This window comes from Prionailurus bengalensis, chromosome C1 (assembly GCF_016509475.1).
Source record: "Prionailurus bengalensis isolate Pbe53 chromosome C1, Fcat_Pben_1.1_paternal_pri, whole genome shotgun sequence".
NCBI classification, from domain to species: domain Eukaryota; kingdom Metazoa; phylum Chordata; class Mammalia; order Carnivora; family Felidae; genus Prionailurus; species Prionailurus bengalensis.
The window spans coordinates 203,452,253-203,466,419 of NC_057345.1; the positions used below are offsets into that span (position 1 = coordinate 203,452,253).

General features: G+C 43.4%; 1 protein-coding gene across 1 annotated transcript in view; it reads left to right on the forward strand.

Moving 5' to 3' along the window:
- The first annotated feature begins 206 nt into the window (after positions 1–206).
- The window catches only part of ARPC2 (actin related protein 2/3 complex subunit 2), a 29,779-nt gene continuing 15,818 nt past the window's right edge, over positions 207–14,167 (forward strand). The window contains exons 1-4 of the mRNA XM_043577802.1: positions 207–356; positions 573–654; positions 8,846–8,880; positions 10,658–10,770. Of these exons, the coding sequence (XP_043433737.1) occupies positions 581–654; positions 8,846–8,880; positions 10,658–10,770 (222 nt within the window). The 5' untranslated portion in view covers positions 207–356; positions 573–580. The remainder of the gene's footprint in view (positions 357–572; positions 655–8,845; positions 8,881–10,657; positions 10,771–14,167) is intronic.

Consider the following 14,167-nt stretch of genomic DNA (forward strand, 5'->3'; position numbering starts at 1 on the left):
GAGGCGCTGGACAGTGAAGCAGGCTTTGGGGAATGACAGCCCGCTTGGAAACAAACTCGCAAAGGCTGTAAGCAAGGGGGAACTGTGGGAAGGCGGAGGCAACCGGGGGACGGGGTGGGGGTCGCGCATGCGCCACGCCACCCCAGCCTCCGCGGCGACCCTGCGTGCGCGTGCACGAGGGGTCGAAGCGGAAATGGCGCCGCGGGGCCGCGCGTCCGGGCAGCGAGCGGAAGTGGGTGTGAGAGCGGAAGTGGCCGGCTAGAGCCGGGGGCTGGGCGGGGACCGGGCTTGTCGGTGAGGCGGCAGCGGCGGCGGCGGCGGCGGCTCGGCAGGCGGGTTCAGGCTTCGGGGGCCAGGTTGGTCGGGTGGGTGGGTGTCTCCACAGCCAGTGCGTGCGCGGGCGAGCGTTCGCGTCTTCCCCTTCCCCCCACCCTGGTCCCTCTCCCCTTTTCCCCTAACCTCCTACCCCACCCAACCCCCCTCCTCAGGGGGCAGCAGGGCCGCTCCCTCCGTCCTTTTCTCCCTTACCCACCCTCACCGTCCCTTGTTTCTCCTTCCCCTGCCCGGGGCAGCCGCCGCCATGATCCTGCTGGAGGTGAACAACCGCATCATCGAGGAGACGCTCGCGCTCAAGTTCGAGAACGCGGCCGCCGGGTGAGCGCGCGCCCGGGGCCGGGGGGTGGCGGGGGAGGCAGAGTTGACCCACGCTAGCCCCTAGTATCGCTCAGTCCCCCAGTCTTGGAGGCACGAGGTGGGAGACCTGGCCGGGTGTGGGGACGGCCCCGGCGGGGTAGACGTGGGAGGCGACTGGGCGCGGTGGGGTGAGGGGCAGAGATGCGTGGGGAGAGGCTCCGTGGAGGGATGCGGAAGCGGCGAGCGGACAGGAGCGTGAGTGCCAAAGGGCAGGAGACCTGTAGGACGTGAGGACTGCCGGGCCCGGAACTCTGGCCGGGGTATCCCATTGCCTTCTGGAGCGAGCAGGGGACCCCTTCCTTCTGTAGTCCCCGTCATTGTTCTGAACCCGAAGAAAGCTCCTTTGGGATTGGATTGAAAGGAGTTTCCAGGAATTCCCAGGACTGGAGGAGGGAAGAAGATTCAGGCCCAGATCACCACCAGCCTTCTCGCTCCCCACCCCCCCACCTCTTCGTCTAAAGGAGCAGGAGGCTAGACTGGAAGCAGATTCAGTCTTGCAGCCCGACAAATGCGACTTCTCTGGTTTCCCTTCTTCCAACAGACACTTTGGCCATTTTGTTACATCTTTCTCAAGCAAAGCTGATAGTCTCCCAATCCACACCCCTTCCTTATCTCTCTTCTGAGGTTCTAATTCAACTTTCCCCACCCATTTATCTTTTAAACTCTTGTACAAGATCCCTTGTCCGTGATTTCTTCCGTGGTAATCCTGGCCCAGGTACACACTTAACAAGAATCCAAAGTCTATATATAAAGGTGATTCTTAGATCACCTTTTTTACCCACTGGCCTTTTTAAAGGTAGGCTTAGCACATGTTTCCAAGGCAGTCTTCTCTGTGAAACACGGGAATCTGTAGAAAACAACCTCCTCCTCCAAAGCTGCTTTGCTTTCTAATGTTTAAAACGTGAGCCGAACATTTGGTTTTAGCTTTGAATTTTTGGTGGCCTGTACATAGTCAGTCCCTTTGCCTCACTTCTCCATTGTGAGGATGGGGCTTCACATCTTGGTTGCACAGTTGAGGAAATAAGTGTAAACTTTCTGGTGAACTGGGAACTAGTGATGGGAAAGTAAGTGCTTGGAGATCTGCAGACGGGAGAGGATGGGTAGAGGGGAAATTCTAAGTAGTCATAATGAACTTGTGGCTTGGCATTAAAAAAAAGACTTCTAACTCACTGCTTAACTGGAACATATTGTGTCTCCTGTCCCTTTTAGTAAGGTTACAGATTTTATCTGTAAAATAAAGCATGGCTTTCCATGAAGTAACGCATACAGTAAGCAGTAGCTACTGTTTTCTGCCACGGGCTGCAGTTGCTTATATTTTAGGCCAGATTCTTTGCATTTTAAGGGTTCAAGTCAATCAGATCAGAGTCTTTATTTTGGGTGATTGCTGTGTACTTTTTTGAGCACAGAGGAGGAAGTTGAATTAACTTCTGCATTTTCACAGCTGAACCTGTTAAATGCGTTTTCGAGTCCAGACTAGCAAAGAATGAGATCTGGGTGGTTATAAGCCGATTGACAAGATAAATGCCTGTTCATTTTCAAGTAGAAGCATGCCTTGTAGTGTAGAAGTACATTCATATCTGTGTATTTGTGATTCCAAATTGAGGCCCATTATCCAGAACGTCAGCTCTTTTCCTTTTAGAAAATTAACTCTTACAAATACTCTTTCAGAGGAATTAAAATAGGCACTCAAGTCTGGAAGCGTAAGTTGGAATTTCTAGGACATTTCTTAACAAAGCGTATGTTCTAGCAGTGTTGGATATTAGGGCAGGGCAGCAAGTTTAGGCTTTACTATGGCCTGTCTTCCCTTTGATAAGTGACTTTAAATAGGTAGGCCCAAAACATATTCTGTTGAAAAGCACTTTGAAAAATCTTTGAAAAGAGACCCTGCTATCAGGCCTAGGAAGTGGGGCTTTCCTGGAATTGTAGATGTAACACCCAGCAGAAGCTGGCATCTAAGCCCACTGTGAGTTTCCAGGCATACACGGTGAGGCAGCATTGAAGTAGTTAACGTATTTATCAAGGCACATGGCTACTACTCCAGAACTTCTAGCAAAAAATGAGTAGTGTGATCATCATAAACATTTATGGGATTCTTCCAGTGCCCCAAGCAGGAACAGAGGAAGGACGCCTTTCTGAGAAAACCTATTGGCAAAAGTTACAGAGGAGCCAAAGGGTGAGATGTGTTAGGGTGGAGATGGGAGAAAGGCATTAAAGAAGGGGAGTAGCTGGGAGGAGAAACCCTGGAAATTTGAGAGGTTTTACCAGCGTGAGAACTTGCTGGGAGAGGTCAGCTTCACCCTACTTTACACTTCTCAGAGTACACAGAGAGCAGAGAGTACACTTCTCAAACCAGTTGGGGAAATTATACTTCTGACAGCCTTTTCCAGAATGAATCTCACAGTTCTGTGATGCCCAGTACAATAGCCAGAAGCTACATGTGGCTAGTTAAGCTTAAATAAGAATTAGAGTAAAATAGAACTAAAATTAAGTTCCTCGCTCCAGCCACAGTTGTAGTGCTCAGTTGCCACATGTGGCTAGTAGCAGCCTTATTTGGACAGCACAGATGCAGAACATTTCCATTATTGCAGAAAGTTCTATTGGACAGCACTAGCACTGTTGCAGCTGCTGAAAATGCAAGCATGAGGTGGTCTTAAAATCATTCTGTGGTGCATGCTGCAGAATACAGTTCGGCGATTTTCCTCTTCGGGTTGATTTTTTTTTTTCTTTTTTCTTCAAATCATGCCTCAGATCATCCTGCTAGATCTTCTTGCATGTGACATCCTACTAAGTGTCTCAACTTCCTTTGGGTAAAGCAGTTCTTTTATCTGAACTGTTTAACATTGGGTCATAATCACCTTTTAATTTATTTGGAAGCAGTACTGACAAAGCCTAAGATTCATTCCAACAAATTGCTTTTTATTTTTTTCCTACCACACTCCTGTGAAAATGGCTTCTTGGAATGATTCATATGTCCTCACAAAATGATAATTATTGGTAAATTGTCTCCCTGACAGCCTACAGACTAAGAGAACATGCTCATTAAAGAGCCATGCTCAACACTGCAGGTAACCTCATACACAGGTCTTGTCAACAGCGTTGCCTTTTCATTTAGGAATTCTTACCCAGATGCCCAATTAAAGCAGAAGTAATCTGGCAGATTAATTTAATTTTTTTGTTGCTGTATATACAACCAAGAACCTTTTCAGCCTCAGAAGCTAGGCCTACCAACTTAGCCAGAGTCTGGAGGCCAGAATTGAGGAAATGCTGTCAGATGCGAATTGCTGTTGACTTTAAGTGCATGCTGGCTCCTTGCCACAGCTGTGCATGTTGCGGGGCTCTGTGGTTCTGTGAGGGGGAGTGACGCTCAGGGAGCAAGCGGTGCCAGTTGGGGTGGGCAAGGACTGTGGGAGGAGAAATTTGAGAAAGGAATAAATTAAATCTTGCTGATACCCTGTTCTCGTTCCTAAATGTGCTGCATCTGTCCTCAGAGAGACAGACTGGTTTGAAGTGATTTGGAATTAGGACATTGGTTAAGCATTCAGAAGAAATGGAATGGTCTGATGGGTCTGTTAACAGGTCGTTACAGTTGCACGCTGCTGCCTGACTTCCGACCTCTGCAGCAGTGCTTTGGGCGTGAAGCCCCAGAGCTACACTCCCCCAAACCGATGACTCCTTAAGGGCGGAGCCTGTCCCTGGTCATCATTCTTTCCCAGCATCCTCACTGTATATAGAGTTAGCTCAGTAAATATTTTCTTGAAGGAAGGGATGAGCCCAGATAGAATGGATCTTAGTTTCTTTAGGTGCTGATTTTATCACTTTTCTGACATTGTGTGAATCGACTTTTAGATCATCTTTGTTCTCCATATCTTGAGATACAGCTTAGCAGAGAGTAAGGACCGCATTTCTCTAGGCTTTGCCCAAATGGGATGATGGGAGCCTTCTAGGAGAATTACAGAAGAGAGATCAGAAACCTTATAGTGAGATAGCAGAATTCAGTAATTCGTCTCATTCAGCTCAGTGAAGGGATAAGTAGAAGAGGGACATAAATGCCCAAATGGGGAATTGGATGCATTCAGGAGTAAAGGCTCCAAAATCCTTAATGAGAAAAGAGGATTGGAAAATGAAGTTGTCAGGAGTTCTTAATTGATGAATTAGTAACATTCTAGGAACTTCCTTAAAAGAAGGATAAGAGTAGGAGTGCCTGGGTGGCTCAGTCGGTTAAATGTCCAATTTCACCTCAAGTCATGATCTCACAGTTGTGAGTTCGAGCCCCACATTGGGCTCTGTGCTGACAACTCAGAACCTGGAGCCTGCTTCAGAGTCTGTCTCTCTCCCCACCCCCCACTCATATTCTGTCTCTTTCTCTCTCTCAAAAATAAATGAGTTTTGTTTTTTTTTAATGGAAAAGGATAGCAGTTTTTTTCTAAGGGTTTTAAGAATAGTGTTTGATGGGGCGCCTGGGTGGCGCAGTCGGTTAAGCGTCCGACTTCAGCCAGGTCACGATCTCGCGGTCTGTGAGTTCGAGCCCCGCATCGGGCTCTGGGCTGATGGCTCAGAGCCTGGAGCCTGTTTCCGATTCTGTGTCTCCCTCTCTCTCTGCCCCTCCCCCGTTCATGCTCTGTCTCTCTCTGTCCCAAAAATAAATAAATGTTGAAAAAAAAAAAATTAAAAAAAAAAAAAAAAAAAAGAATAGTGTTTGAAACCCATCTTAATGAATTGAATATGTTTTAGTATCTTGTGCTATCTAGTCAGTAACCCTGAGGGCTTATCTGGCTGCTTTGTTCCAGGATTCTGGACATTAAGCACTCTGATTCTAATAGGGTTCCGTTTCTCCTGGTACTGCTGACCAATTTCTGATTCTGGGATTTAGCACAATCCCACAACTTCTCCCAACCATGGCTTCAAAGTGTGGTCTCTTCTGACTCCACCTAGAAGAAACACTAATTCATTGATTATCATCTATGAATTAGACACTTTGCTATAAGCTTTAACATAATTTCATTTGATTTCAAAATGGGCCTGTGTGACAGCAGTTCCCATTTACAGTTGAGAAAACTAGGGCTGATGGGAATTGTGGAGGGAGTAGACATAGGTATTAAGCACTGTGCAGCCACCTTTCACTGGTGACTTCTGACCTTGTTTATGATATGTCACAAACAGAACATGATATTCATAGGCACGTTGGGTAAATGGCCTAGCCTAGAGATCCTTCCACTGGACAGCCCTAAGGGCTGCAAGGATCATTATTATCTCAGCAGGTCTGTAACTTAGTCACAAGACACTGGTTGGGAAACTTGCACACATGTCATCTCAATTAGTCTTCACAACAACCTTTTAATCTCCATTTTCTAGAAAAGGATCCTGAAGCTCAGCAACATTGAGTAACATCGAATGTGGTTACATAGCCAGTAAGTGACAGGACTTGTGTTGAACAGTCAACTCGGAAGGATTTGCTTTTATTGTGATTAAACTCGCCCTCAGCATCTGAAATTTTGGCAGATGGTAAAACAAAAAACAACTTACCCATTTATCTTTTGGTCTATTAAATGGTATGCTTTCCCCCAGTAAGATAAAACATATCTTACTCCCCTCTAGCTCCTTGTTTTTAAGCCACAAAAGTAAATAACAAACACCTGGTCTTGGAATTGACACCATCCTGTTTGGTCTGTGTCACACTTGGTATGGTCTCCTTGTTGGGGCACAGAGTTGTAACTCCCATATAACTTCTCAGGAAGACTCCTTTGGCCCAGTGTTCTCCTCTACAGCCTGTCTCCTCTACAACCTTTTGTGCAGCCATAAATAGTAAACTAAAATATTAATGGTGGTTATTTGACAGATATTCCCAAGTCAGGCAGCAAACCACTTAGGATAGCTCTTGGTAAGCAACTTCTCCCTGTGGTTAGGGAACTTCACAGTCTAGAGAAATTCAGAGTTTCAGCATTAAAATGTTTATCACTTAGAACCTTAATGTTTTTTATTTATACCTAATTTTTCTTGGTCTGTTGATGAAGTAGGAGAGTGGGGGGGAATTCAGTCCTCCGTTGGCTGAGTTAAAGCCTAAAGATTAAAAAAAAAAAAAAAAAAAAAGACCCAACCACCTACTAAGTGATCCAATATGGACTTTTACAAGCCTCCACCCTGACTTTTTGGCACAGCCACCCTTCCCCAGGAAAATACACTTTGGTGCTTCCTCCCATTGTGCAGCTTCTTAATATTTCGTCTAAATGAGCCATAGATTAATGTTTGTGCTTCTTCTTCCTTTGTCCTTGTTTTTTAGCGATGAGGAATGGTGGTTGGCCATTCATTGCCTTTGTCTCCTGGGGTGCAGTTTCTTTTTTTTTTTTTCAACGTTTTTTATTTTTGGGACAGAGAGAGACAGAGCATGAACGGGGGAGGGGCAGAGAGAGAGGGAGACACAGAATCGGAAACAGGCTCCAGGCTCTGAGCCATCAGCCCAGAGCCTGACGCGGGGCTCGAACTCACAGACCGCAAGATCGTGACCTGGCTGAAGTCGGACGCTTAACCGACTGCGCCACCCAGGCGCCCCAACCCGGGGTGCAGTTTCAAATGAAAGATCAGAAGCAACTTAAATTTTCATTTCTTTTTTTTTTTTTTTCCATCATATTCTGAACTCACTGCTTCCCCATAAACATACCTGATGCTTCCATTCTTAGAGACTCCCGAAGTGTTTTTCCTAAGTCACATATGGATGGCTTTGAAGGAGTAGGGTGGAACTTCATATGTGACCTGTATAGGTTGATTTCTCAACGGGACTAGCATATGTTTAATAGAAGCCAGTTTCCTGGAAAGGTATTGTTTAGCATCTGTAGCAGCTTTTTAACAGTCATAAACCACACTCTATATTCCATTATTTCCCAGCAACCCTGGAGGGCAACTCAGTCTTGGTTCCCTTTACAGGTGAGGGAGCAGAGATAGTATAAAAGATATGTTCTTGATTGTGAGGTCTTGAGCAAATTAGGCAAGGATAAATGTGAAAATGTGTATGTCTTGTCTGCTGGTCCATAAAACAAAGTAGAGTCATTTGAGTCATAGGTAGCTAGTGATAAAACTGTGGCGTCTTCCTTTGTTTCCTACCATTGGGCTTGGAGAAGTGGGGCTATCACGTAAGGTAGCTTTTCACAGGAGGTTAATTGGCCATTATTGTTTATAGCTAGGATGTATGTCATGCTTTCTAGGTAAGAACTCAGCAACATTTATCAAATAGAAGTTTACATACCAGGCTGAGCTGGCAGCTGCACAGAAAGTATCAGGCTGTCGTCATTACCTTCCAGGATAAGTTGTTTCGTGTCCGTTCTCTTGCTTTGTCTTTAGCAGTTCTATGAGGTCAGTAGGGTCATTGTGTTCTCCCATTTTATAGGTGAATAGGTGAGAAAATAAAGGTGTGTGGATGTTAACTTGTCTGAAAAACATGGTCTTGATGAAAAGCTAAAGTTGAAAAATCGGAGTCCTGACTGTTCCTAGTGATTTCACAGTGTCACTGTGTGCTGCGCTTTCTGTGGAAATGTCACGCTGTAATTTCAAAACAAAACAAAACTAGGGTAGAACCAGTCAGAGAGGACTTCATGGAGGAGAGTGGTGAGTACTTTGGTGACATAAAGGGAGAGGAAAAGATGTGTAGGAAGACTTACAAGTTGTCTTCGAACTGATACAGACTTTCTGTTTTGTTTTATGGCCTGAGATCATCCTTTCATCTTAAGTATATTAAAAACCATTCTGCATTCTGTGTAGCAGTTTTCCTGCTAAATGTACTACCTCTGTCTCCATCACTACAGTCCTGTGGAGGGAGACACTGATCAAAAGATAGCATTTTGTAGTTCACATATGCAAAGGTGTATATCATAGTGTTAAGGAATTCTAAATTGAAGTTAAGCGCCAACCACGGCAGAGATTCGACGGCAGCTGAAAAACAAAAGCAGTACCTGTCCTGCTTCCTTTTTGTATCCTCCACCTTAAGTGAGCCCAAAGGTTCAGGTACATGAGAAAATGAATTGTGTACTCAGATCAGCAGTCAGCATAAAATTGGTACTGAATGCTGTGATCTGAAGTAAAGCTCAGGAGCCTTTGCAAGGCCCCTGGAAGGCAAGCTGCAAAACAACTGTCTTAACTAAGGGACTCTTCTTTTGTTTTGCAGTAACAAACCAGAAGCAGTAGAAGTAACATTTGCAGGTAAGTGTCCTTACTTCAACCTTGTAAAGCTAATATAAAAATAGAAAAACAAAATAGCTTCTAAAATAAATTTTGACATTTGGGGTACAATCCCTTGATCGTGAAGGCTTTTTTGAGGTCATTGTTTCAGATGACTATTTTATGGATTTATTGGACTGTGTAAAGTTAACCTGCTGGTACCTTAGAAGGTTGTGTTTAATTTTGTGGTACAAACCGTAGTTTGTTTAATTTGGAAATACTAAATTATCTTCAAGTAGCCTTCATCTCAGTTTGCCTAGCACTAGAGTAGTGGGGAAACATGGAAAATGCTAGAGACCTGTTCAGCAAGTCAGAGGTTATTGCTTTCTATTTCCTGTAAAGAATTAGATATTGATACTACTCACTTGCTGTGTGAACTTCAAGGAGTTAAACGGTCACCTTCCATAAAATGAGGGTACTTGACTAGATGGTCTTGGAACACTTCTTGCAGCTCTAGTGCTATGACAGGAGTCCGGGTACCATCCCCGTCCCCTCCTACTAACTGGCAATGCCAGATCTCCCTAAAGTGGTGGCACTCAGCCCCTGGTTTCAGGAACTACACAGGGTGAGTTCTCTCTGTACTGCAGGAAAATAGCCAAAGAGAGGGGAGACCTATATAGAGATTAGAAGAAACTTAAGAGATAACCAAATGCAGTGTAGATCCTAATTCAAATAAGACAGCAGTATTTTAAAACTGTTTTTTTGTTTTTTGGGGTTTTTTTGAGACCAAATATTTGAAGACTTGACTGGATAGTTGATATTAAGTAGTTGTTTTTAAAAACATAGGCATGGCAACAGTATTGTGGCTGTGTTTTCTGAAATTTCTTCTTTATCATTTAGAGATACATTCTGAGATAATTATGAATGAAATGATGTGATGTCTCAGATTTGCTTCAGAATAAATCATTGCGAGGGGGGTATCCCAATAAGATTGGGCCGTGTTGATCATTGGTGAAGCCACATGGTGGGAACTAGGAGTTCATTATACATTATCTCGTATGCATATTTAACATACATCACAACAAAAGCTTTTTAAGAAATAACTTTCAGCACCAAGCTGTGATGAAGGTAAGAATAGCTTTGTAATTTTAGTAAAGAGCAAAGAGGGGCACCTCGGTGGCCTAGTCAGTTAAGCATCTGAAACTTGATTTTGGCTCACGTCATGATCTCACAGTTCGTAAGCTTGAGCCCTCGTGAGCCCTGTCTCGGGCTCTGCACTGACAGGGAGGAGCTTGCTTAGGATTCTCTCTCTCTGTCCCTCTGTCCCTGCCACTCCCCTGCCCCTTCTGTCTCTCTCCCGAAATAAATAAATAATTTTTTTCCCCCTTAAAAAGAGCAAAGTGGGGCATCTGGGTGGCTCAGTTGGTTAAAATGTCTGACTCTCAGTTTCAGCTTAAGTCATGATCTCACAGTTTGCGGGTTCGAGCCCCACGTCAGGCTCTGCACGGACAGTGCTGAGGCTGCTTTAGATTCTGTCTCCTCTCTCTGCCGCTTTTCTGCACTTGTCTCAAAAATAAACATTTTTTTTTAATTTTTTTAAATTTTTTTTTTGAAAGGGGGACAGAGATAAGTACTTGACAGTTCTATCTCAGTGTTTATACTTTCTGCATGGATTTAAACTTTTGCTTATCTGCACATATTTTGCTTATATGCCTACTTACAAGGGAGACCTCCTTGTGGCCTGTAACAAGGTAGCCAGGTGCCTTAAGGTCTTATTCCCCATTCCCAAGTTAAGCAGTTTTATTTGCTTTCTTCACAGATTTCGATGGAGTCCTCTATCATATTTCAAATCCTAATGGAGACAAAACAAAAGTGATGGTCAGTATTTCTTTGAAATTCTACAAGGAACTTCAGGCACATGGTGCTGATGAGGTATGTTCCACATCATTTTCCTCAGGACTCTTATTTCCTTGTCACCTTTAACTGGCAGCTTGCCACTCGTAGAAGGTCCATGGCACTGACCACCCCTGCCGGCACTGGCCACTTTGGACAGCTTGCCCACCTAACCAGGGGCTCTTGACTCCATTGTCCATAATGATAGAAAGGGTGTTTTTTAGAAAAGGCTTTGGCTGTTTATTACTCGGGGAAAATAAAGATGGTCCCTAACTAATGAAATGAAAACTTTTGTTCTCCAAAAAATGCACTGAAGAATATTTCTTTGACCAACATAAAAATAGCTACTGCAAGACTGAGATAGGTTCCATTCTGTTTCTGTGACATTGTGAAGCATGTATGTAACTCTGGCCTTAAAGGTTTATGATCTTAATTTCATACTGTAGAAATTTAGGCACAAATCTACCCTTTTAGTTTTTTGGTTTAAACTTCTTTACAGCTGGCCTCTTTAAGTATCTCTTCTTCCTTTTGACTACTGTACGGGAAATAAAAAGATGTCTATGCATTATGAAATTCTTGATGGCCATGCCTCATTCACTGGCTTCTTTCTATAGCTAAAGTAGCAGGTTTGGTTCCTGTTGAACTGTATTTGCTCTGGGGAGAGCCATTTATGGAAGAAAGAAAATGCTGTTACACCAGTGTGCACACGTTGTGGTTGGGTCTCAAAGCAGGAAGTATGACTCAGTTCCTGAATCAGTTTTCAAATATCTTTTAGTTTTAACAAGCTAGGTTCTCCTTAATCTGGTGAATGAAGATATGGCCATTTCTGTTTTCTTTGTGATTAAGGATAGTAGTTTTTTAGTTATTTAAAATTTATGCAGTGAAAAGGCTGTTGGCAAAAAAAAAAAAAAAAAAGATCAAAATCTCAATAATATTTTGGTATAAAAACTAAAATTAATCTTAACCAAATAGAATACCAAGAGCCATAGGCAGTCACTTAGATATTCATATGCAATTGATCTGTCCCGGCATTTTAAGGGAAGAGCCAAAATCTTTTCTGATTTGCCTCATAAGTTCAACGGTAGAAGAAACGTTTACAGAATTTGTGTTCAGGGTTGTTGTACATGAAACAGAATCTTCAGCAAGAAGACCTAGCCTTATAAAACATAAGAAAGATCATTCTATAAAAGCTAGTGGCCAACTCTTCTCTTTACCACATTCAGAGCAAGAAGAAACAAGTGGCTGTTAAGGTGGCCCTGCTTTTGATTAACCATAAAATAACGAGCTGTAAAGAATTGTTAAACCTTTGAACAGACAGCTCAAAATTGTGTAATCGTTTTCCCTAGACAGTCCTCTCTGTGTAAAGATGCAGGTGTGGTGATAACAATAATCCTTGGGAGGGGAAGAAAGTGTAACAGCTAGATTTCTTAAATCTCCTTTCCAGACTGCTCTCCATGCACTGGAGCTCCATAACAGCACTATTCTTGTAGCTCCCACAGGGCCAAAGAGCCAGCTCCACCCGCTCAAGTGGGTGGAGCAAGTAACATTCACAGTTCAGGAGCAGAGTGCACAGTAAATGGCTCCCTGAGTTGGTTAAACAGTGACCAGCCTGTGATAACCAGAGGCAGCTTGTTACTTTGAAAGCCTCTGCTGCTAGGGTGGGAAGGTCTGATGGTGAGCATCAGTGGGTTGCCTCCACCCATCTCCTGGTGTCAGGTTGGAAGATGGTGCTCATTGAAAAAGGGAATCCTACAGGGTTAAAAGCGCAAGTGAAATAAACAGGGAAGCATCCGTTGGTTTCACCAAGGGTGAGGGAGCAGAGGAGTTGAACATGGCTGAAATTTGGCTGTAAGAACCTCTCAGATCTCAGAATACTAACTTTGCTTGGAATTAAACTAAGAATTAGGAGCTATGGTTTTTTTTCGCCCACATCTAACTTTCCCTTTCTCCTGGTACCCATAGTGCTCACAGTACAGAATTGTAGCTCAGAGGTGGGATGCCAGTGAAAATTCTTCAGGGATGTGCCTGTTACTTCCCCTACCCCCACCCCTTCACCCCATCTCCAGGACTCTTTAGGAGAAGTGGTATATAAGACACCTGAAGATCAGATCTCCCTGTGCCACCAAAAAAACTCTGTGACCTTGAACTTCTCCCTTCAGTTCCTCTTCTGTAAAAAAGATAACCTCACAGTGGCTATATGGTCACCAGATCACAACTGCATGTGGCATTACTTGTCTTTTGCCTTTGGACAAACAAATGTGATTGCTGATCCATGCTTTGAGGTCCATTCCATTATCCACATTTACAGATAGAGAATTTCTTCCAGCTGTATAAAAATGGTTACATAAATATGTGGAATCTTAAAGAATATTTAAGAACAGAAGGAAAGAACTTCACCATGTGAAAAATTTTTCAAATATGACTTAAATATATGGTTTGCTGCTGATTTTTTTTTAATCTCTGAAGTGTACATTGAAAGTAAGAGTCAAAGAAAACAACAGTATTCACTCAGCTCTGTTTATTGAAAGTCCCCATATGTGGGCACGTGTGGATGCAGAGACCACAGCAGTGAGCAGGGCTGAGTGCTTGCTTGCACAGAGCTCCCCTCTAGTGCTCCTGTGTCTGCAGTCCTTTTCTTAGCTGATGGAATTCTGTTTAAGATGCATGTATAACTCCTACAATTGAAAGTTAATGGCTTTTGTTTACTTTTAATTGGTAACTTGTCAAGGATTAAGTATCCTTTTTTTTTTTTTTTTTTTTGGCATCCCAGAAAATTTCAGAGGATCATTAATGTGTTTGTGATGAGATAGTGTTAAGAAATTGACTGAAGGGGCGCCTGGGTGGCTCAGTCGGTTAAGCGTCCGACTTCAGCTCAGGTCACGATCTCGCGGTCCGTGAGTTCGAGCCCCATGTCGGGCTCTGGGCTGATGGCTCGGAGCCTGGAGCCTGCTTCCGATTCTGTGTCTCCCTCTCTCTCTGCCCCTGCCCCATTCATGCTCTGTCTCTCTCTCTGTCTCAAAAATAAATAAAACGTTAAAAAAAAAAAAAAAAATTAAAAAAAAAAAAGAAATTGACTGAATGTCAAGAGACAAAACCATGCAGCCTCTTATATTACTGTTACATACACTGTTAAGTATACTGGCCTCAGTTTTCCCTTCTTGTGAAATAGTGGTGACACTTTCCCTCCCTAAGTATGTTTTTAATGAGGGTTAAGAATAAGTCATGTCTGTGTTTAGTCTGTTAGTCATATAAAGACTACTAAATACCAAAAAGGTTACTAAGTTCTGACGATTCTAATATTTACTTTTTTCTGTCTTCAGATAGCTGCCTTTCTACTGCTTATTGTATTCTATATAACATTTAAGTCTGAACTAGGCCTTCCAGAATGAAAGGTTTGTTTCTTAAACTGTCAGCCTAGGAGAAAATACCACCAGGC